At 53.3% G+C, this 24,227-nt stretch overlaps 1 protein-coding gene across 1 annotated transcript; it reads left to right on the top strand.

Moving 5' to 3' along the window:
• Positions 1–4,890: 4,890 nt before the first annotated feature.
• Positions 4,891–23,437, top strand: mrpl9 (mitochondrial ribosomal protein L9). The gene is made up of 9 exons (XM_068022739.1): positions 4,891–4,928; positions 7,528–7,582; positions 8,955–9,182; positions 10,904–11,063; positions 11,164–11,288; positions 11,511–11,564; positions 12,174–12,275; positions 13,775–13,858; positions 23,044–23,437. Exons 1-9 carry the CDS (start codon positions 4,891–4,893, stop codon positions 23,200–23,202), a joined length of 1,005 nt encoding a protein of 334 aa, XP_067878840.1. The 3' UTR covers positions 23,203–23,437.
• Positions 23,438–24,227: the final 790 nt, after the last annotated feature.

Consider the following 24,227-nt stretch of genomic DNA (forward strand, 5'->3'; position numbering starts at 1 on the left):
TGCTGCTTATCAGACAGTGAACAGGGATGTTTCGGTTCCTCCCCGAGGCTCCTCTCCCACCCCCTGCAGCGAGTGACCACACCACCTGCACCACATCACAAACAAGACAAAAACAGCATCGATTTGGGTATCAGGATCTAAAATAAGACTTTCAGAACACTGCCCAGGTCCCCTGTGGTTGATGACGAGGGCCTGATCTGAGCTGCATTCAGTGCCATTCTCAGACCCAGTCTGGAACCTGGCTGTTCGGCCATGTGAATCATCAACATTGTGGATTTAACTGGACTGATAAACGTTTGATGGCCTTGAAGATACTCCTTAAAACATACCTCTTTGACCGAGCTTTTGGTCACCTGCTCTAATATCTCCGAATGTGGCTCAGCATTAAACTTTGTTTGCTGACGCCCCTTGCGACGTTTTATTACATTAAAGGCGCCATATAAATGCAGATTGGTGGTTGTTTGCAGATGACAATTCGTTGAAGACCTTAATAACTAACCGACTGCAGGCCATGAAGTACATCAACTAAAGCCACAATTAAAACTCAAGGCTTCTGATGTAAGTACAATACTGAAGGAATACCGCACTGCCGGAGGGGCTATCTGTCACTCGGAATCTGCCCTCTGTTAAAGATACTGCAACCCCTATTTAGAAAAAGAGTTGGAGAGTTCTCCCCCACCCCCGTGTCTTGGCTGATATTTATCCTTCAATCAATATCACAAAAAAAAGATCACCTGGGTCATTATCTCATTGTTATGTGTGTGGGATCATGCTGTGCGCAAATTGGCTGCTGTGTTTCCTACATTACAACAGTTGACTAGACTTCAAAAAAAAATACTTGGTTGGCTGTAAAGCGCTGTGGGACATTCTGAAGCTGTGAAAGGAGGCTCACTGTCACCTTCTCAGGGGGACAACTAGTGATGGACAATAAATGGCTTCTCTTACCAGAGATGCCCACATCTCGAGAATGAAGAAGTGCAGGTTCTGTCTCTCTGGACGCTGTGATGTCCCCTTGTAAAACATATTGAAACCAAATAGTTCTAAAAACTTCTGCATAAATACAGCATCCTCAGACTCGAGATGAGGATTAAACCTGCATTTAATACCTCTTTAAGTGCGTGGCCCCTTTAAGGTGTACTGAGGGACTGGGCTTTTCCAGCACTCTCTGTCCATTTACTCTTTGAGGTCATGCAACCGATACTCTCTCCACAGCCGGGGGCTCAGTTAACAGCCCTTCCCTCTTATGGCTCCTAGTTCTGCTCTCGCCCGCAAGTGGAAACGTCTAGCCTTATCGAGTCCTTTCATAATCTTAAAGGCCTCCATCAGGTCCTCCCCCACCCCCCCCCCCCCCCCCTCTCAGTCTTCTTCTCTTTTCAACCTATCCTGGTAGCCTATCTCAGTACTGGTACCATCCCAGCACATCTTTTCTTGCACCTTCTCCAGTGTCATTTTATAACATGGAGACGGGAACAGTGCACAGTAATTCCAAGTGTGGTCTAACTGAGGTTCCCTACAAGTTTGACTTAATGTATCTGCTTCTCAATTCTATCCCTCAAGAAATTAACCCCGGTGTTTGGATTGCTTTTTATATGGCCTTATTCAGCAGCATTGCTGCAGTTACTCTATAACCCTCGATCCACAACCCAATTTAGACTCTTTCTTCCCCACCTCTCCCTCCCTCCAGGACTAGGTGACCTCATTCATCCTCCCAAAAAGTAGCACCTCACACTTATCCATACTGACCTTCATTTGCCAATTACACACCCATTCTGCATGTCACTTCATGTCCTGTCATTTGTGATGGACCTAATATTAACTGCAGCCTCCCCCAATTTGGAGTCATCAGCAAACTCTCAAATTGTACCTGGTGCTAGTCTGTCCCGTGCCATCCCATCTCTCGGACCGGGATAGTGAGCAGTTCTCCCTGGGAGGGACAGTATTTTATTCCAAACAGAGGCTTTTCCTGTAAATCACATACAATGATGGTCTAGTATGGGAGAAACTACACTTTAGGATGGGAGGGTTGTTGAGAGTGTGCAGAGGAGGTTTACCGGAATGGTTCCAGGGATGGGGGAATTCTAGTTATAAGGTCAGCCTGGAGAAGCTGGGATTGTTTTCCTTGGAGCGAAGGAGATTGCAGGGAGATTTAATAGAGGTGGACAAGATTATGACAGATCTGGATAGAGTAGACAAGGAAAAACAGTTCCCATTAACTGATGGTACAAGGGCTAGGGGACACAGATTGAACGTTTTGGGCAAGGGATACAAGGGGGTGGGGGGATGTGAGGAAGAATTTATTTATTATTAAATGCAGTGAGTGACAATGACCTGGAACTCACTGCCTACCAGAGTGGTGGAAGCAGGGGAATTGGGGGGTGGGGAGGGGTGGGGGGGGGGGGGGGTGGGGGGTGATGTGAGGAAGAATCTATTTATTTTTAAATGCAGTGAGTGACAATGACCTGGAACTCACTGCCTACAAGAGTGGTGGAAGCGGGAGACAATGATTTCAGTAAGAAACTGGGGTCGGGGTGGGGGACACTTGAAGGAAATAAATTCGCAGGGGCCCTCTTTCAAACAGCTTCAACAATGTTTAGCATGTCATTTGAGATCTGCATTGCCCTTTGTCATGCATTAGATCCCCAGCAGTGTCACTTATTCCTGAAAGCTTGAACCTCTGACTCTGCTGCACTCCCCACAGGCACACGAATATGGATTCTTCAATGTGCGAAACGTTTTGTCAACTGTGAGCGAATGAGTGGCCGCAACTCCTGGTTTTAACAGATTGGAAACACCCAGACCATTTTTTTTTTCAGGCTTTACCTCTGTTACAGGAGCAGACTGTTGACACTGGGACTGTTCTCCGTTGGAGCAGATAAAGTTAGTCGAGGTTCACAAAATAACGAAAGGGGTTTTGACGGAGTAAATAAGTTCTCCCTGTGTCTGCGTGGGTTTCCTCCGGGTGCTCTGGTTTCCTCCCACATGCCAAAGACTTGCAGGTTGATAGGTTAATTGGCCATTATAAATTGCCCCTAGTATAGGTAGGTGGTAGGGAAATATATAGGGACAGGCGGGGATGTGATGGGAATATGGGATTAGTGTAGGATTAGTATAAATGGGTGGTTGATGGTCGGCACAGACTCGGTGGGCCGAAGGGCCTGTTTCAGTGCTGTATCTCTAAACTAAACTAAATAAGGAGAAACTGTTTCCAGTGGCAGGAGGGTCGGTAACCAGAGGGACACAGATTGAAGATAATTGGCAAAAGAAGCAGAGGGGGGGAGATGAGGAGAATTTTTTTAACACAGTGAGTTGTTGTGATCTGGAACGAGCTGCCTGAAAGGGCGGTGGAAGCAGATTCAATAGTAACTTTCAAAAGGGGAGTTGGATAAATACTGGAAGGGGAAAAATGTGCAGGGATATGGGGGAAAGAGCAAGGGGGAGTGTGGGGGGGGGGGGGGGGGGTGGGGGGTAATTGGATAGCTCTTTCAAACAGCCGGCACAGGCGCGATGGGATGAATGGCCTTTTTCCTTGCTGTGTAATTGGATAGTTTATTTCGTCACAATAAATGTAATACTTTCCCTGAAAACTCATATTTCCAACCGGCATGTTGCAAGTCCAAGCGAGCAGATTAATTGAATAAGGATGCTGCTTAACTGTCCTCTAAAGACTCCTAGCCACTCTGTTTAGGGATGGGCGATAAAAAAAAATCTAATTCTTATCAGCAATTCACACATCCCAGCAATGCATTTATTTAAAAAAAAAAGAGAGTTTAACCAACGGTTAAATTACCAGGAGAAATCACACAAACTAGGGCTGTATTCCCTGGAATTTAGAAGGTTAAGGGGGTTATTTGATCGAAATGTTCAAGGTATTAAAGGGGGAACAGATAGGATAAGAGAGAGAGAAACGATTTCAGCTGTTGGGGGGAGGGGGGGGTGGGGGGGTCTCGGACTGGTGCCAGTCCTGAAGAGGGAACTTGCATTGCCTGTACCGAGTGCCTGGGAGCCCCTCATCTGCTCTTGGGCGCGGTTTTACTTTGAACCCGAGTGCTACCGATCCTGTTGGCCGGTGTCCTGGGTCTTTTGTCAATCGGGCTCGGCAGTCGGGGGAGCAAGGGTACCGCTAGAGCAAATGGACACCCTCGCACCCAGCGGATTAAAATACACCCCCCAGGTGCCTAAAGGCAGTGTCTCACAATGTTGTTGCACAGGGACGTTGGTTTGGGTAATTCCCTGCAGCCACGTTGGGGATGGGACATTAGTGAACCAGGTGGGTGTCCAAAGAGGAATGTAGGATCCAGTTTCCAGATCTGGGATCAGACTGAATTCAGTTGTCAAAATGCCACGTGTGGGGGTTTGGGAATCAGTCTCTGAATGACCATTGCATTGCAGTCAGTCAACCCCAGACTAAAACCTCACTTCTGTGGATAACAATTTGGACAAGGTGACTATCTAACACTTAGTGGTGACACTCAGAGCGGTCCCCGGGCCCCAGATGGCACAGTAATAGACGGCGGAGCCCCCCAGCTCCACGTTCGTCACGGTTAACGTGTAGCTGTTCTCCGAGGTGTCTCTCGAAGGTGCGAATCGGTCGGTGATGCCGGCCCCCCGCTTGATGGTGTTGTCAATGCTGTGGTAAATGACAAACGTCGGAGCTTCACCGAGCGCCTGGCGGTACCACCGGATAAGGTAGGTACCCACGGTGCCGCTCAACACGGTGCACATCAACTGCGCCGTGTCCCCCTTGTGGAACGGATAGAGGGATTGGGGACTGGATCAGGACGGGATTCTCCTCCGCACCTACAAGAAGAGAAGGAACAGGTTAAGGGATTGGGGAGAACAAAGACCTGTGTACGCCAGAGGGGCGATCTGAGGCGTGAACCAGCGTAAACGATGGCGGAAACTCCAGCGTATAATGATTCTTGGGGAAGGTAACTCACACATTTAAATCCTCCCCTCAAACACCCGCTCCCAATTGCGCTGGAACCTGGGCGCAAACACCCCCAGGAACTTGTAATCCATGTAGCAACACTTAATCTAACGCCCAGGTTGCACATCAGTGACAGAGAGGAAACTCTTTCAGAGAGCTAGTGCAGACACGATGGGCTGAACGGACTCGTTCTGCACTCAAACAATTCTGTGACAGGGCAGGAGAAGGAACTCCGCCTGACCTTCACCACAGTTAATGGGTTTAACGGGACTTTATACAGAAAAGCCCTTCTGTCCCTCCCCATATGGCCAATTGACTCGGGGTTCTACTCCTGATTCGACCCGGGATCAGCCCTGGTTTAAACCGTGCCCTGCTGAGGACTGAAACAAGAGGGGGTTGATCACCAGTCTTCCTACTGCTTAATCCACTGACCTTTTAAAATCAATCAATCTGCACCGTGTTTGATTCACGTTCGTTCAATAACGTGAATGTAACAAATATTTAAAAGGGAAGAACTTTCAGGGCTAGAGGGGAGAGGGCGTGGGCGGGGGGCTAGTGCAAACTAATTGGATAACTCTTTCAAACAGCTCGATGGGCTGAATGGCCCCCTGCTGCTATATTTAGAGTTGCTTAATAATCAATTTGATTCATGTTAAAATCACACGTCATGTGTAAATCTTTTAAAAGTCGCCACACATTCCTTTTATAGCAGGACTTTAATCGGTCCTGTGCTGTGTTTGATGCAAATTCCGTGACATGTCGACAAATTCATGTGTGTGGTTTCAATCTTTGGCCTCCTTATCTCGAGAGACAATGGATACGCGCCTGGAGGTGGTCAGTGGTTTGTGGAGCAGCGCCTGGAGTGGCTATAAAGGCCAATTCTAGAGTGACAGGCTCTTCCACAGGTGCTGCAGAGACAGGTGGACAGGTGGATTTAGTGGAACTGCCAAGTTGCCTGAGTAAAAGTGCTGCGCTATCACTGACCCCCTGGGGGCAGCAGTGAGACAGACTCAGTCGCAGCAGCAGCTGAGAGCAGGTGAAGAAGATCCAACACAGCGATGCAGCGCAAGATGAGGCCATTCGGCCCATTGTGCCTGTGCTGGCTCTTTGAAAGAGCGGTACAATTAGTACCCACTGCCCCTCCACCACCCCCACCCCCCGCTCTTTCCCCTGCACATTTTTACCCTTTTAAAAGTTACTGTTGAATCTGCTTAGAGTCATTGAGTCGTCAGACAGCACAGAAACAGGCCCTTCGGCCCATCGTGTCCGTGCTGACCATCAAGCACCTAACTATTCTAATCCCATTTCCCAGCACTCGGCCCGTAGCCTTGTATGCTATGGCGTTTCAAGTGCTCATCTAAATACTTCTTAAATGTTGTGAGGGTTCCTGCCTCTACCACCTCTTCAGGCAGTGCGTTCCAGATTCCAACCACTCTCTGGGTGAAATAATCTTTCCTCAAATCCCCTCTAAACCTCCTGCCCCTTACCTTAAATCTATGCCCGCTGGTTATTGACCCCTCCGCTAAGGGAAAATGTTTCTTCCTATCTACCCTATCAATGCCCCTCATAATTCTGTATACCTCAATCATGTCCCCCCTCAGCCTTCTCTGCTCTAAGGAAAACAACCCTCGCCTATCCAGTCTCTCTTCATAGCTGAAATGCTCCAGTCCAGGCAACATCCTGGTGAATCTCCTCTGCACCATCTCCAGTGCAATCACATCCTTCCTATAGTGTGGTGCCCAGAACTGAACACAGTATTCCAGCTGTGGTCTAACTAGCGTTTTATACAGCTGCCTTTCAGGCAGCGTGTTCCAGAACACAACAACTCACAGTGTTAAAAAAAAAATTATCCTCATCTCCCCCTCTGGTTCTTCCGCCAATTATCTTCAATCTGTGTCCCTCTGGTTACCGACCCTCCTGCCAGTGGAAACAGTTTCTCCTTATTTACTCCATCAAAACCCTTCCCGATTTTGAACGCCTCAATTAAATCTTCACTTAACCTTCTCTGTTCTAAGGAGAACAATCCCAGCTTCTCCCAGTCTCTCCACATTAACTGAAGTCCCTCATCCCTGCTCCCATTCTGGTAAATCTCCCTCCGCACCCTCTCCGAGGGAATGATGTCCTTGTTGAAGAGAAACTAGGTTGGAATAGAAACCTCAACGTATCCAAAGTGGAAGCAACACAAACTAATTGCAAATCTAAGTAAAGTAATGGTATAAATGTTGTAGAAAATATATACAGACAAGAAAATTCAGGCATCCTCACTGTACAGATACCTACAATGGGTGTTTGCAGAGTTTTTGCATTAATGATCAGTTATCAATGAGGTGCTTCCTGATATCGATTCCAAACATTTTGCATTCACCTTGGCTTTCTTTTCACTTTGTCCCAGACACTGAACATGTCTTTCAACTTAATAGTGTCGCTATTAAACCTCCCTATTTGCCATCCTGTCCTACATCCACATTTGGGGAATGTATGGACAGTGCAAGAGTGGAGTCGGTGTGACTTGGTTTGGCTTCACTGAGTCTTAGTGCAACAACAGCTTGCATTTATCTAGCACCTTTAATGTTGTAAAAACATCCCAAGGCACTTCACAGAAGCTTAAATCAGACTCAGTTTGACACCAAGCCACAGGAGGAGTCAAAAGCTCAAGTCAGAGAGGTAGATTATTAAGGAGTGTCTTAAAGGAGAGGAGGTGGAGAGGGTTCGGGAGGGAATTGAGGAGAGGAGGTGGAGAGGGTGAGGGAGGGAATTGAGGAGAGGAGGTGAAGAGGGTGAGGGAGGGAATTGAGGAGAGGAGGTGGAGAGGGTTCGGGAGGGAATTGAGGAGAGGAGGTGGAGAGGGTGAGGGAGGGAATTGAGGAGAGGAGGTGGAGAGGGTGAGGGAGGGAATTGAGGAGAGGAGGTGAAGAGGGTGAGGGAGGGAATTGAGAAGAGGTGGTGAGGGTCGGAATTGAGAAGAGGTGGTGAGGGTGGGAATTGAGAGGAGGTGGAGAGGGTGAGGGAGGGAATTGAGGAGAGGAGGTGGAGAGGGTGAGGGAGGGAATTGAGGAGAGAGGAAATTGAGGAGGGAGGTGGAGAGGGTGAGGGAGGGAATTGAGGAGAGGAGGTGGAGAGGGTTCGGGAGGGAATTGAGGAGAGGAGGTGGAGAGGGTGAGGGAGGGAATTGAGGAGAGGAGGTGAAGAGGGTGAGGGAGGGAATTGAGAAGAGGTGGTGAGGGTGGGAATTGAGAAGAGGTGGTGAGGGTGGGAATTGAGAAGAGGTGGTGAGGGTGGGAATTGAGAGGAGGTGGAGAGGGTGAGGGAGGGAATTGAGGAGAGGAGGTGGAGAGGGTGAGGGAGGGAATTGAGGAGAGAGGAAATTGAGGAGGGAGGTGGAGAGGGTGAGGGAGGGAATTGAGGAGAGGAGGTGGAGAGGGTGAGGGAGGGAATTGAGGAGAGAGGAAATTGAGGAGGGAGGTGGAGAGGGTGAGGGAGGGAATTGAGGAGAGTGGAAATTGAGGAGGGAGGTGGGGAGGGTGAGGGAGGGAATTGAGAAGGGAGGTGGAGTGGGTGAGGGAGGGAATTGAGGAGAGAGGAAATTGAGGAGGGAGGTGGAGAGGGTGAGTGAGGGAATTGAGAAGGGAGGTGGAGAGGGTGAGGGAGGGAATTGAGGAGAAAGGAAATTGAGGAGGGAGGTGGAGAGGGTGAGGGAGGGAATTGAGGAGAGGAGGTGGAGACGGTGAGGGAGAGAATTGAGGAGAGGAGGTGGAGAGGGTGAGGGAGGGAATTGAGGAGATGGAGAAGGTGAGGGGGAGAATTGAGGAGGGAGGGAATTGAGAAGGGAGGTGGAGAGGGTGAGGGAGGGAATTGAGGAGGGAGGTGGAGAGGGTGAGGGAGGGAATTGAGGAGGGAGGTGTAGAGGGTGGAAACTGGTTTTTAAATTTCAACTCCAATGGTTAAAAGAGGGAAAACTGAAAGCAGCTTGGCCGAGAGCAGGTGAAATTTGAGCAAAAGGCTTTGGAAATAAAAGGGTTTTTGGCAGCAGGCGGCGCGGCAGACAGCCCTGGGCTCGGGGTCCTTCCCCGTTGCCGAGGTGACGGGGCCTAGTTGGCGCCAGGCGGCCGAAGGAGCCTTTCCCGGCAGCGGCATGTGGAGATCCGGCGGCGGCTTGAAGCTGCTGCTGCGGCTCCGGGGTGGAGGCAGCGGGAGAGGCCTAGGCCCGGGATCCGGGGAAGCAGCAGGCCGCGGGCTGGGGCTGAGCGCCGCCCTGGTGAGGGGAGGAGGAGGGACAGGAGGAGGAGGAGGAGGAGGAGGGACAGGACAGGTGAGGAGGAGGAGGAGGGAGTAGGGGGAGGAGGAGGGACAGGAGGGGGTGAGGAGGAGGAGGGACAGGAGGGGAGGGGAGGGGGAGGGGAGGAGGAGGGACAGGAGGGGAGGAGGAGGGGACAGTAGGGGGAGGAGGAGGGACAGTAGGGGGAGGAGGAGGGACAGGAGGGGGAGGAGGAGGAGGAGGGACAGGGGGGGGGTGAGGAGGAGGGACAGGAGGAGGGGGAGGAGGAGAGGAGAGGGACAGGGGGGGGTGAGGAGGAGGGACAGGGGGGGTGAGGAGGAGGAGGAGGGACAGGACAGGTGAGGAGGAGGAGGAGGGAGTAGGGGGAGGAGGAGGGACAGGAGGGGGAGGGGAGGAGGAGGGACAGGAGGGGAGGAGGAGGGACAGGAGGAGGAGGGGGAGGAGGAGGAGGGACAGGAGGAGGAGGGGGAGGAGGAGGGACAGGAGGGGAGGGGGAGGAGGGACAGGAGGGGGAGGGGAGGAGGAGGGGAGGGGGGAGGAGGGGAGGGGGGACAGGAGGAGGGGGGAGTGGGAGGGGGGACTGAGGGCGGGGGCATAGGGGAGGAACGAGGGGATGGGGGAGGGGATGAAGGTGGAGGGGAAATGAGGAGGGAGGGAGGGAGGGCGGAACGATGGTGCAACGGAGGATGAGGAGGGAACGAGGAAGGTGGAGAGAAGGGGGACAGTGGGGATGAGGGAGTGGGGAACGGAGGAGGGAAGGGATGAGGGGGGCAGAAAGGGGTGAAAGTGGGGGGAGGGAGATGGGGAGTGAAGTAATTGGGGAGGGAGGGAGGGGATGAGGTTGGAAGGGAGATTATTGGTGAACATGTGACTGTATTTTTATTAGAGTTATGAATGTACCTCTACTTTCTTAAGGCAACTAAATAATTAATGGAAGAATTTGCCTCATTATATCGAGCAGACAAGGGGACGGTGGTGGAGCAGTCATGTTACTGGACACATAATCCAGAGAACATGAGTATTAATCCCACCGTGAGCTATTTGAAAAGTAGAATTCGGATTAAAAATAAAAATCTGTAAATATAGGAGTAGATCCGAGGTCAGTCAATGTGACTGTGGAGCTGTTGAATCGTCATTTTAAACAAAACCCATCTGGTTCACTGATCCTTGCGGGAAGGAAACCCGACGTCCTTACCTGGTCTGGGCCTGTATGTGACTCTGCTCCCCACACCGATGTGGTAACCCTCCGAGATAGACGAAATGGGCAATAATTGCCGGTGGTGCCCAACCCTGAGTATTTTTGAGCGTGAAACTATTCCCACTGGCTCGTGGGTGGGAAACCAGAGATCCTTAAGTTTAAAATAAGTGGCAAAACAGTGGGAGGGGGAAGTAAGGAGAAATTCCTTCACACAGAGGGCTGAAAGGGTGATGGAATCAGATTCCACAGGAACTTCCAAAAGGAATTGGACATGAACTTGAAGGGGATTAGTTTGTAGGGTTACAGGGGGAATGCTGGGGTGTGGATTAAATCGGACAGCTCTTTCAAAGAGCCGGTACAGGCGTGTTGGGCCCAGAGGCCGCCTCCTGTGCTGTAAGACTCTACACAGTGGCCGCGCGTTGAACGTGAGACCTGTGCAAGGGTGCAGTGGTTCTGTACAGAGACACCGAAAGCAGATTCAGAAGGTGATTTGTTTTGACAGAGGACGGTTATCGTGGAGCGCTGGTGGCAGGTTCCACTCCCTAAGGAAGGCAAGCCAGCCAGACTGCACCCCAGGAGACACCGGATCTATAAGCTGGTGGAAGACACGAAACAAAGACCCAAAGAGAATCTGGAAGTGATCCTAACGCAGACAGTATCCAGTATGTATCGACTGTCGCTCCTCTCTTCTAAATATAATAATAGACACGTAGCTGGGAACGTTCTGATGCATTGTTCTTCCTAACCCCTTCCCGCACGCAGAACACGGAGGCCGAGGGGACGTGGTGTTTGTGAAGAAGTCGATCGGTCGCAACCAGCTCCTCCCACGGGGTCTCGCCGTTTACGCCTCCCCAGAGAACAGGGCCATGTTTGAAGAGGAGCGAAGGGTCAGTGACTCCGTCTTCATTGTTTCTACTGTGCCTCGGGACCCCGATCTCCTCCCCACAGCAAGCTCTAGTAGCGAGCTCCCCTTCCCAAGTACCTGTGAGACAGGATCGAGGCTTGAGTCGTTGCCGGCTGAGAGGAGAGATTGGAAGGGGCGAGTTGAGTGGGGGGCGGTGAATTGCGAATGGTAATCTTTCTAAATAATGTTTCTTGTGTTCCAACAGCTGCTCCGAGAGGGGAAACCAGAGGAGAGAATGCAGACACGGACTGGAGAAATGGTGAGGGACATCTTGCTGCTCCGATAACACTCCCAATCCCTGTAACCTCCTCCAGCCCCTACACCCCTCCCAATCCCTATAACCTCCTCCAGTTCCTACACCCCTCCCAATCCCTGTAACCTCCTCCAGCCCCTACACCCCTCCCTATCTCTGTAACCTCCTATAACCCTCAGATCTCTGTGCTGGCCTCTTGTATCATTGAGCAGCCCAGAGAAGGGTTGAGGCCTGGAGTGCCAAGCACCGTCAGGGTTTCAAAGACCACTTGTGAAGATTAGGCTATGTATCGGTAACCAGAGGACACAGAATTACGATAATTGGCAAAAGAACCAAAGGGGAGATGAGGATTTTTTTTTTTTTTAACGCAGCGAGTTGTTGTGATCTGGAACGCGCTGCCTGAAAGGGCGGTGGAAGCAGATTCAATAGTAACTTTCAAAAGGGAAACTGGATAAATACTTGAAAAGGAAAAAAAATTGGCCTGGGTGATGGGGAAAGAGGAAGCGGGCTGGTCGGAGAGCTCTTTCAAAGAGCTGGCACAGGCACAGTGGGCTGAATGGTCTCCGTCTGCAGTGCTGTACTGATGATGTGATTCCCTCTGCTTCTGGCATTCAGACCATCGAGTTCCTGAAGAACTCCAAGCTGACGGTGAGGATGAAGAACAACGTGAAGTGGCAGCTGACAAAGGAGATTGTCTGCCGACATTTCCTGAAGGAGGTGAGTGAGGCGGAGATGGAAGGGCCCCAGTCAGCGCTGAGTTAGCTGGTCTCAGCTGGGCCTGCAGTTGGGACAAGACGTGGGCTGAACTGTTGATGGGGTGGGGCGGGGGGAGAAGAGACCGAACCCAGTGACCTGGATCACACTCCCCTCCCTCACCACCATCACTCCAAATCCCGTAACATCCCGAGGTTTGCTGTGCGCGTATTGGTTGCTGAATTTCAACAGTGACCTTAGTTTAAAAAAAAAATACTTGATTGGCTGTCGAGGGACACCCTGAAGTCACGAGGTGACACAAAACTGGGTGAGAGGGTGAGTTGTGAGGAGGATGCAGAGAAGCTTCAGGGTGATTTGGACAAGTTGAGTGAGTGGGCTAATGCATGGCAGATGCAGTATAATGTGGATAAATGTGAGGTTATCCACTTTGGTAGCAAACACAGGAAGGAAGATTATTATCTAAGCGGCTATAAAATGAGAGAGGGGAATATGCAGCGAGACTGGGTGTTCTCGTACACCAGTCGCTGAAGGTAAGCATGCAGGTGCAACAGGCGGTAAAAAAGGCAAATGGTATGTTGGCCTTCATAGTGAGAGAATTTGAGTACAGGAGCAGGGATGTCTTACTGCAATTATACAGGGCCTTGGTGAGGCCACACCTGGAATATTGTTGTGCAGTTGTGGACTTCTTATCTGAGGAAGGATGTTCTTGCTATAGAGGGAGTGCAGCGAAGGTTTACCAGACTGATTCCCGGGATGGTGGGACTGACGTATGAGGAGAGATTGAGTCGATTGGGATTATTTTCACTGGAGTTCAGAAGAGTGAGTGGGGGGTGGGGGGGCAGATCTCATAGAAACCTATAAAATTCTAAGAGGACTTGACAGGGTAGATGCAGGAAGGATGTTCCTGATGGTGGGGGAGTCTAGAACCAGGGGTCATAGTCGAAGGATACGAGGTAAACTTTTCAGGACTGAGATGAGGAGAAATTACTTCACCCAGAGAGTGGTGAGCCTGTGGAATTCGCTACCGCAGAAAGCAGTTGAGGCCAAAACATTGTATGTTTTCAAGAAGGAGTTAGATATCGCTCTTGGGTCTAAAGGGATCAAAAGGTATGGGGCGAAAGCGGGAACAGGCAACTGAGTTGGATGATCATAATGAATGGCGGAGCAGGCTCGAAGGGCCGAATGGCCTACTCCTGCTCCTATTTTCTATGTTTAGACACTGTGGAAATGTAAGGGAGGGGTGAAATTGGGACTTTTTTGTAATATTCTTTGTGGTTTTGAGGATCGCTGGCTAGGCCAGTGTTTGTTGCCCATTCTTAATTGCCCTTGAGAAGCTGGTGAGGAGCTGCCTTCTTGAACCACTGCAGTCCGTGTGGTGATTGAGTAGCTCAGGCTGTTCTGTGACAGGGCTAAAGGATCAATGTGAGGCTTAACAGAATGGTAAAGTACAGCCCCCACTTTCCCCAGTACTGGCAAGTGAAAACTGCACGTTTCTTTCTCAGCTCCAAGTTTTTGTGCCGCCAGACGCGTTGAAGATTCCCGATGAGTCGATCACTACCTGGGGCGAGCACTGGTGCGAGGTCACAGTGAGTAATCGCGAGCATTTTACTTCAGTTTCACAATATTCCTCCTCCTCAATTCGATTTATACCCATCAAGTACTGTGGGGATTGCAGCACTGCGGATTGAGTCCCACCATCAACCGGGGTTAGATACAGAGTAAAGCTCCCTCTACACTGTCCCCATCAAACACTCCCAGGACAGGTACAGCACGGGGTTAGATACAGAGTAAAGCTCCCTCTATGCTGCCCCCATCAAACACTCCCAGGACAGGAACAGTACGGGGGTTAGATACAGAGTAAAGCTCCCTCTACACTGTCCCCATCAAACACTCCCAGGACAGGTACAGTACGGGGTTAGATACAGAGTAAAGCTCCTTCTACACTGTCCCCATCAAACACTCCCAGGACAGGTACAGCACGGGGGTTAGATACAGAGTAAAGCTCCCTCTACACTGTCCCCATCAAACACTCCCAGGACAGGTACAGTACGGGGTTAGATACAGAGTAAAGCTCCCTCTACACTGTCCCCATCAAACACTCCCAGGACAGGTACAGCATGTGGGTTAGATACAGAGTAAAGCTCCCTCTACACTGTCCCCCATCAAACACTCCCAGGACAGGTACAGCACGTGGGTTAGATACAGAGTAAAGCTCCCTCTACACTGTCCCCCATCAAACACTCCCAGGACAGGTACAGCACGGGGGTTAGATACAGAGTAAAGCTCCCTCTACACTGTCCCCCATCAAACACTCCCCCCCATCAAACACTCCCCAGGACAGGTACAGCACGGGGGTTAGATACAGAGTAAAGCTCCCTCTACACTGTCCCCATCAAACACTCCCTGGACAGGTACAGCACAGGGATTGGCTGGTCAATTTGGAGCACTTCCTGCCAGCAATCAGGGGGAGCAGCTGCACCTGTGCTGCAGCAACTGCAGAGTGGAGAGTGAAGACTGCAGCAACTGGGGAGAGAGACTGGAGAAAGGTGAATACAGAGTGGAGGGAAACCATCAAGGAAGGCTGCAATTTTTCTGGAAAGGTGGGTGTCAGGGCACCTGAAAGACTCTGAAGTTTAAACTGTTAGGGGGAGGGAGAAGAGGCCTGAAGACTCAGGGGTGGGGCAGCCAAATCCAGTAGGGGCCCCTGTGTTTGTATTGGTGTTTGCACACAGGGAGCTCCCTCCCCACCCCAACTGCCTGCTCGGGACAGCTGGAGTTGCCCGGGTGAAGACTGTCTTGTTAAAATCAGAAGAGGAGAGTACCGGGCGGCTCCAGCCGTCCCGGGCGAAGAAGCCTCCCCCAACTGGAAGACAACAAACAGTTTTGGACTAATTGTTATAAAGGTGCTCCAACTGGCAGTTGGATCAAACATCCTTTTCAGCCTTTCTCTCCCTTCCTCCACTCAGTCGCCTCAGTCACCTATCCTCCCCATTTCCTTTACCATCCTACCCCATCCTCCTCTACTCCCACTCCACCTTGTTTAAAGTTTGCTTTTTTTTAAAAAATTGTGTAAATTTGTTTTGTTTCTTGGGGGTGGACGTAGCTCTTAGACCCCATGGCAAGCCCCTCTTCGCCGGTGGCGGGGCCTTCCCGTACATATGCTGCTGCGGCTGCTGCAGCTGCACCTGTTGCCCCGTCACCTTTTGCTTTATTAACAACGAAGCATGGGGTCAAGAGCTACGTCCACCCGAACATGACTATAGAGGCATGCGTGAAAGCAATGGCCGAGGTTGTCGGCCCTTCGGCCATTGTTGCAGCCTCTAAAATGTACGGGAAGGCAGTGTTTTTCCTAAAGACCGAGTGGGCGGTGTCCCTGGCTCTGAGCAAGGGGCTCACCGTGGGCGGGACCTTTCTGCCAGTGGACCCCCTGGAGGCCACTGCGCAAAGGCTCATTTTATCCAATGTCCCACCCTTCATCCCTGGTGAGCTCCTCCTTCCCCACCTGCACCATCCGGGGGAGGTAAAGACGGGGCTCACCCCAGTCCCGCTCGGTCTTCGGGAGAACAGCCTCCGACACGTCTACTCCTTCCGCCGCCAGTTATTCATGCAGCTGGCGCGGGAGGAGGTGACAGAGGGCCACTTCAATGTAGAATTCCAGGGGACGGCCTACCGCGTCTTCTGGACCTTGGACGGGGTGCGGTGCCATGTCTGTAAGGGGGTGGGGCATGTTCGTAAGAACTGCCCCAACCTCCCGGCTGCCAACTCCAACTCAGCGGCCCAGGGTGGCGACGCTGCACCTCCTCCCACCCCCACTACACCACCACCAGATACCATTCAGTCGGTACCGGAGGCTGTGGTTTTCACGGCCTCCGGCAGGGAGGGGGGTGACCGTCCAAGTGGAAGGAAGGCGCGGAGGAGAAATAAACATCGAGAGGCGCGTCCCCTGGATATCGTGACACTACCCGAGCCTGAGCTCAGCCCAAGGCCCGATCTCGGGAAGTCAACTTGCCCCAGGGCTGGGCTCAGGCCCAGGGTGAATAAAAAAAAGGAGAGTGTGGAGGTGGAGGCCTCTGATGATATGGAGGTCTCTGAGCCTCCGCACACAACTGGGAAAAAGAGGAGAAGGCACCCCTCCACAGAGGTAACAAGGGGCCCTGAGGCGCAGGGCCCATCTGTTGGAGGGGAGCTGTCTCCTGTTTCGGGTCCCCAGGTTTCCCCTACCGCCACCACCAAGGCTGCAAAGTCCGGGCAGGTGCTCCCAATTCCTCAGGATGGAGGGAAGGGGATGGCCCCGGTACATGAGGCCCCTACTGAAGGAGTAAGTGGGGCCCTGCTTGTGGTGGGGGAGCCTGGGGAAGCCGCCCATTCTGCCACTGCTACTGGGTCGGGTGTCCTGAATGAAGGGGAGGGCGAGGCCCCAGAGGGTCGGGCCTCCCAGCCGGAGTCCACCACCAACCAGGAGACACCCGACCCAGTTATAACTGAGAATGCTGCCCCACCTGCTGGGCCTGTGGGTGCTGGCGGAGCGGGAGATAGCCTCCTCCCTCCGCCTCCAATCTCGGCTCCGGCTGGTTTCCCGGAGTCGGGAACTTCTGTCTCCCCTGGACCACTCATTGCCCTGGGGACGGAGGTGGAGGGGGGTCCTGAGCCGCTGGTGCCTACAGGCTCCAGTTTCACAATAGAACCCAGAGAGGACTCCTCCGCCATCGATCCTGGGGGTGGGATCGTGACGCAGGCGGGACCAGCTGGCGCGGCCGGGACGTCCGCCCCACAGTGTGTGGTGGATGTGTTGGCCGCTGGCGGTGACGACCCGGAGGAGGATGGGGATTCGGTGCGGGGCACGGAGGATGATCTTGATTCCATCGCCAGTGAGGTGGTGGAGTCCCTCGTGCCTCCCACCGAATCTCCTCTCATCCCCACGGCGGAACTCCGGGATTTCCTCGCGGCTTGCAGGGGTTGCCGCAATAAAGTTCAGCTGGCCCTCGACCGTTGGTCGAATCTGGCGCTGATCATCCAGTCCGTCCGTGCCGCCCTTAAGATAGCGGGCAAGCGCGCGGACGTGAAACTGGTTGAGAGGCGCCGTTTTAATGTGTTCCTCAATGGGTTGCTGGGGGAGTGGAGGGCCAGGTGCACTTCCACTCCCTCCTCACAGTGAGCTGTTGGTGACGGGTTTTAAGTACCTTTGACATGAAGATAACCATAGCCAGCCTCAACATCAACGGCAGCAGAGGGGCTCACCGCAGATTTCACAATCTCTCAGTCCTTAGGGAAGGGAGATACGCGGTGAGCTTTCTGCAGGAAACCCACACCGTTCCGGGAGACGAAGCCACCTGGCTCCTGGAGTGGCAGGGTGGGGTCTACATGAGTCACCTCACCCCTATTTCTAGTGGGGTGGCTATCTTGTTGGCCCCGACTTTTCAGCCGGAGATCTTGGGGGTCAAGGAGCTAGTGCCGGGCCGCTTGCTCCACCTCGCCGTTCGCCTGGGTAGCGTGCCGCTCCACTTTGTGAATGTGTACGCGCCCAGGCCCGGCGCTTTGCAAGCGCGCTTCTTTGAAGAAGTGTCCGCTCTCTTGAGCTCCATCGATAGCGGCGAGTGCATCATCCTCGGGGGGGATTTTAACTGCACCCTCGAGGTGGGGGATCGCTCCGGTCCCCAGCGCGGCCAAGCGTCGGTGGAGAAGTTGAGGGGACTGATCAGCTCCCTTAACTTGGTGGACGTCTGGCGGAATCTCCATCCCGACTCCAGCGCCTTCACGTGGAGGTCTGGAGGAGGGGGGTCGCGAATCGACCGCCTCTATTTTTCGCAGGCGTACGTCTCCCGCGTCTCGGCAGCCTCCATGCGGCTGGTGCCGTTCTCGGACCACTGCCTGGTGTGGGCGGAGTTCACTCCGCTCCGCATGCAGGCGGGGTCCGCGTACTGGCACTTTAACAACCGGCTGCTGGAGGACGAGCGATTTCGGGACTCGTTCTGTCGATTCTGGGCTGACTGGAGAAGGAAGCAGGGGGGCTTCCCCTCCTTGAGGCTATGGTGGGATGTGGGCAAGGCTCACATCCGCGTCTTCTGTCAGGAGTATGCGAAGGGGTCGACCAAGAGGCGGGAGGCCGAGATCGGGCGCCTTGAGAGGGAGGTGCTCGACTTGGAGTCCTGCCTCGGTCATGCCGTCGTGGACCCGGCCCTGTGGCAGGCGGACAAAGAGAAGGAGGGCGCGCTGAGGGACCTGCAGCTCATAGGGTCCCGAGGCGCGTATGTGAGGTCGCGGATCCAGATCCTGGAAGATTTGGACCGCGCCTCACCCTTCTTCTATTCGCTGGAAAAATGGCGGGGTGTCCGTAAGCAGCTCGTTGAGCTGCTGGCCGACGACGGATCCTCCATCATGGATCCGGATGGAATGGGCCTCCTGGTCCGTACTTATTACAGTGCATTGTTGTCTCCGGATCCGTCCAGCGAGGATGCGCGCAGAGCTTTGTGGGAGGACCTGCAGCAGGTCAGCCCGGAGGGCGCCGAAGGGTTGGAGGCTCCGCTCACGTTGGCGGAGCTGACTGGCGCCCTCCACCAGCTCTCGAGGGGCAAATCCCCAGGGCTGGATGGGTTGACCGTGGAGTTCCTCAGGGCGTTCTGGGACGTCCTGGGGGACGATTACGCGCGGGTCCTGGGGGAAAGCCTGGTGACTGGGGAGATGCCCCTCTCGTGGCGCAGGGCGGTCATCGTTCTGCTGCCGAAGAGGGGCGATCTCCGCCTGCTTAAAAACTGGCGTCCAGTCTCCCTCCTCAGCACGGATTACAAGATCTTTGCCCGGGCTATGTCTACCCGCCTGGGCTCCGTGCTGGCCCACATGATCCACCCCGACCAGTCCTACACGGTCCCGGGCCGGTCCATCCACCTGGTCCGGGACCTGATCCATCTTTCCCAGAGGACTGGTCAGTCGGTCGCCTTTCTCTCCCTCGATCAGGAGAAGGCGTTCGACAGGGTGGATCAAGATTTCCTTTTCGGGACTCTGCGCGCTTTCGGACTCGGGCTGCATTTCGTGGCCCGGGTCAGACTTTTATACGCCGCCGCAGTGTGTCTAGTCAAAGTTAACGGGTCCTTGACGGCGCCCCTTCGATTTGGGAGAGGAGTGCGTCAGGGGTGCCCCATGTCCGGCCAATTGTATACCATCTGCGTGGAGCCCTTCCTGTGCCTGCTTCGCAGGAGGTTGACGGGATTGGCTCTGCGCGAGCCGGCCATGCGGGTCGTCCTCTCGGCTTACGCCGACGACGTGCTCCTCACAATCACAGATCCCGTTGACTTGCGGAGGATGCGCGACTGCCAGCAGACCTTTTCTGCCGCGTCCTCCGCGAGGATCAATTGGGAGAAATGTTCCGGACTCCTGGTGGGTCAGTGGCGGGTGGACTCCCTGCCGGAGGAGATGACACCTTTTGCGTGGAGCACCACGCACCTCCTCTATCTGGGAGTCCACCTTAGCCCCGCTGAGGAAGCCTGGCCGGCAAACTGGCAGGAGTTGGAGGCGAAAGTCACCGCTCGGCTGGGGCGCTGGACAGGACTGCTCCGAGTGCTTTCCTACAGGGGCCGAGCGTTGGTCATAAACCAACTGGTGGCCTCCATGCTGTGGTACCGGTTGGTCACTTTGGCCCCGCCCCCTGTATTTGCCACTAAGATCCAGAAGAAACTTGTCGATTTCTTCTGGGGCAAGAGGAAACACTGGGTCTCTGCCGCGGTCCTGAGTCTCCCGATCGAGGAGGGCGGTCAGTCGCTGGTGTGCGTCCGCACCCAGGCTGCGACTCTCCGCCTTCGGACCCTGCAGAGATACCTGTACGTCGAGCGTCCTCCCAGATGGTGTGCGCTGGCGACGTATTTTTTCCGCCAGTGTCACTGCCTTCAAGACGACACGCAGCTCCCGGTGGAGTCCGTTAGCCGCGCCTCTCTGAGGGAGTTGCCTGTCTTTTACCGGGATCTTTTCCGAGTCTGGAACATGGTCGCCTCCAGTCAGGGCGCTCCCCCGCCGGCGGAGGAGAGCGCCTCGGCTGTCCGGGCGGCCGACTCCGGGGACGGTCCGGCGGGCGGAGGAGTAGCCGAAACCCCCGGGGCGCCCCTCACTGCGGGTGGCGAGGGGGCTCGGGAGTGCGGAGCGATCCCGGCCGAGTTGACCCCCGCTCGGCCGGAACTGCTCATCGGACCCAGGCCCCGAAACCCTCCTCGGGAGCCGGTCCCGCACAACCCGAGCCGCCTCTCGGAAATGCCCTCCGTGCCATTCCAATCGGCGCGGAGGGGTTTCCTGTACGGGCTGTTCCTGCACACTCTCCACTTCCTCGCCCTCGTCAGCCGGCCGGACACGCCCTGGCGGTCCGCGTTGCCATCTGGCGGCGAGGGGAAACCCCGATGGAGGTCTCTCTACGCGGGAGTCTTCCCCCTTTACATCGGGGACCTGGGGTGGAGGGTGCTGCACAGAGCAGTCCCGTGCAATAGGCTTTTAAGTAGGTTCACGGACTCCCAGGCCAGCTGTACTTTCTGCGGCCTGGACGAGTCCGTGTTCCACGTTTATACGGAGTGTGCGAGGTTGCAGCCCCTATTTGAGTATCTGAAGGGGCTGCTCCTCAAATTCTGGCTGCACTTCAGTCCCACGCTCCTGATCTTTGGGCACCCGGTGCGGAGGGGCTCGGGCCGGGAGGAGGATCTCCTCGTCGGTCTGCTCCTGGGCCTGGCCAAGGTGGCAATTCACAGGTCCAGGTTGCGGGCCGTCGGGGGGTCCGTCCTCCCCGATTGCCTGCCCCTCTTCCGCGGTTACGTTCGTGCCCGGGTGTCCCTGGAAAAGGAGCATGCGGTATCCGCCGGTACGCTTGAGGCCTTCCGCGACCGGTGGGCACCGCAGGGACTGGAGTGCATCGTCGACGCCGAGAATGGCATTTTAATTTGAGTTTTTTTGTTTATTTATCTGTTTTAATAAAGTTATTTTAAAACTGTAAATATGTACATAAAGGGGGCCTGAGGGATAAAGGCCCCCTCGATGTGAAAAATATAAAAGGGGCCTGAGGTATAAAGGCCATCTTAAAGAAAAGAAAAGGATGGGGGTTGGATACAGAGTAAAGCTCCCTAAAAAAAAAAAAGAAAATAAGGAAAAGAAAAAAAAAAAAACGGGTATAAAAAAAAAACAGAGCAGTCCCGTGCAATAGGCTTTTAAGTAGGTTCATGGACTCCCAGGCCACCTGTACTTTCTGCGGCCTGGACGAGTCCGTGTTCCACGTTAATACAGAGTGTGCGAGGTTGCAGCCCCTATTTGAGTATCTGAAGGGGCTGCTCCTCAAATTCTGGCTGCACTTCAGTCCCACGCTCCTGATCTTTGGGCACCCGGTGCGGAGGGGCTTGGGCCGGGAGGAGGATCTCCTCGTCGGTCTGCTCCTGGGCCTGGCCAAGGTGGCAATTCACAGGTCCAGGTTGCGGGCCGTCGGGGGGTCCGTCCTCCCCGATTGCCTGCCCCTCTTCCGCGGTTACGTTCGCGCCCGGGTGTCCCTGGAGAAGGAGCATGCGGTGTCCGCCAGTACGCTTGAGGCCTTCCGCGACCGGTGGGCACCGCAGGGACTGGAGTGCATCGTTGACGCCGAGAATGGCATTTTAATTTGAGATTTTTGTTGATTTCTCTGGTTTTAATAAAGTTATTTTAAAACTGTAAATATGTATATAAAGGGGGCCTGAGCAATAAAGGCCCCCTCGATGTGAAAATATAGAAGGGGCCTGGGGTATCAAGGCCACCTTAAAAAAAAAAAAAAAACGGGGTTAAATACAGAGTAAAAAAAAAAAAACGGGGGTTAGATACAGAGTAAAGCTCCCTCTACACTGTCCCCATCAAACACTCCCAGGACAGGTACAGTACGGGGTTAGATACAGAGTAAAGCTCCCTCTACACTGTCCCCCATCAAACACTCCCAGGACAGGTACAGTACGGGGTTAGATACAGAGTAAAGCTCCCTCTACACTGTCCCCATCAAACACTCCCAGGACAGGTACAGTACGGGGTTAGATACAGAGTAAAGCTCCCTCAACACTGTCCCCCATCAAACACTCCCAGGACAGGTACAGTACGGGGTTAGATACAGAGTAAAGCTCCCTCTACACTGTCCCCCATCAAACACTCCCAGGACAGGTACAGTACGGGGTTAGATACAGAGTAAAGCTCCCTCTACACTGTCCCCCATCAAACACTCCCAGGACAGGTACAGTACGGGGTTAGATACAGAGTAAAGCTCCCTCTACACTGTCCCAACAAACCAATTGATTTATCTCTGACTGTAACTAGGGAGAGTGGATTAATCCCCTCTGAAAAAAAAACGGGGTTAGAGACAGAGTAAAGCTCCCGCTACACTGTCCCCATTAAACTAAAAAAAGAGAAAAAATTGGGGTTAGATACAGAGTAAAGCTCCCTTCGTACTTTGTTCACTTGTGACCGTGGGGATAACATGTTTCAGCTTGATGAGGTTAACAAAAATGTGTTTTTAAAACTGGAGTACATTGTTAAGGGTGATGTTTGCAGCGGACCTTCTGTTTTTAAGTACTTAATGCAGGCAAGTTTCATTGTGACACTTAGAAAAGGGTCAGTCATCCACTGCTGGTTTCTTCTGACTTCAGTAGTGCACAGTATTTCGAGGGAGCCATAAAGGGACTGGCCCTGTTGAACATTACTGCCTGTTAGCTGCATTAATTGGCGGGAGGCATGTCACAGAAGGGGCTGGCATTGTCTTTAAACTCCGATCTGACTCCTGGTCCTCCATGTTCCGTAGGTGAACGGCATCGATAAAGTCCGCATGCCCATGTCAGTGGTGAACTTTGAGCTTCCGAAGACCCGGCGTTACAAGGAATGGCTGCTCCGCCAACAGCAGCAGCAGCAGAATGAGGCGGAGGAGGAAGGGGCAGGAGGGATGCCAGCCAAGGAGACCTGACCGCGGGATCGGATTCCAGGAGTTGCTGCCCGTCATTCTATCTCCTGCACGTCACTGGGACCCGGGATAGCAGTCGCTCCAGGATTTGTGCGGGTTGGGAAGGTGGGTGCGGGTGTCAGTTCAGCCCCCTGCCTTTCCCCTTCCCACTGTTAGCGCGTGCACTCTGGGTGTAAAGTGAAACTCTGCTGGGCTAGCATTGTCTGTAACCGATCAATAAAGGACTCGTATCGTCTGACCTGTGACTGTGGAGCCATGCAACACAACAAACATTTCCTGCTGTGAATTGCCCTGGGTTCTGGTTCTGTAGGACGCCCTCCATTTCCGCAACCCACTGTGGCCCATGCTACAGAGGTTGCACATCAAAGGACTGTTTATCCATGGGTGGATGTCACTGCTTCACCTCATCCTGTCCACCCGCACTCACGTGATCAGTAACCAGACACATGGGCCACAGAGACCCAGATGGGAATGTATCATTCTCTTTATACCCACTGTGTACTGTACACATACAGGAGCTGCCACTGAGGTCCAGATTTGTGTGAAGAAATGCTTCCTGACACCACCCCTAAATGACCTGGCTCTAATTGTAAGGTTCTGTCCCCTTGTTCTGGACTCCCCCACCGCCCCCCCACCACCAGAGGAAATAGTTTCTCCCTATCGATCTGATAGAGAACATAACAACATATTAAACACCTCGATCAACTTACCCCTCTGTCTCCTTGCACATGAGGGAATAGAAGGTTAATCTGTGCACCCTATCCTCCTAACATAACCCTCTCAAGTCCTGGTTTCATTCTGACAAGGTGCTGTTCAAAACCGAACATTGCACCCGTGGGTCATTCAGTCTGTTCCGTCCCTGTATAGAAAACTCTGCGAGGAATGGGTGAGGTAACGGAGGGTGGCCTGGTGACTGGACCCCAACGAGTGCCACCTTGTTCAGGAAAGAAAAAAAAAGTTAAAGACGTTCCTTTGTTAAAAAGAGAGAGCTCTGGAAAGAATCAGCAGCAATACCCCCCCCCCCCACC

This window comes from Heterodontus francisci, chromosome 46 (assembly GCF_036365525.1).
Source record: "Heterodontus francisci isolate sHetFra1 chromosome 46, sHetFra1.hap1, whole genome shotgun sequence".
In the NCBI taxonomy this organism is placed as follows: domain Eukaryota; kingdom Metazoa; phylum Chordata; class Chondrichthyes; order Heterodontiformes; family Heterodontidae; genus Heterodontus; species Heterodontus francisci.

What these genes read in the sequence shown, in the direction of transcription:
- mrpl9 (XM_068022739.1), top strand. Translation starts at nt 4,891, where the DNA reads ATGGCGGAAACTCCAGCGTATAATGATTCTTGGGGAAG. An exon ending in TATAATGATTCTTGGGGAAG is followed by an intron (nt 4,929 to 7,527) that starts GTAACTCACACA and finishes GGCACTTCACAG; the next exon opens with AAGCTTAAATCAGACTCAGT. An exon ending in AGCACTGGTGCGAGGTCACA is followed by an intron (nt 13,859 to 23,043) that starts GTGAGTAATCGC and finishes CATGTTCCGTAG; the next exon opens with GTGAACGGCATCGATAAAGT.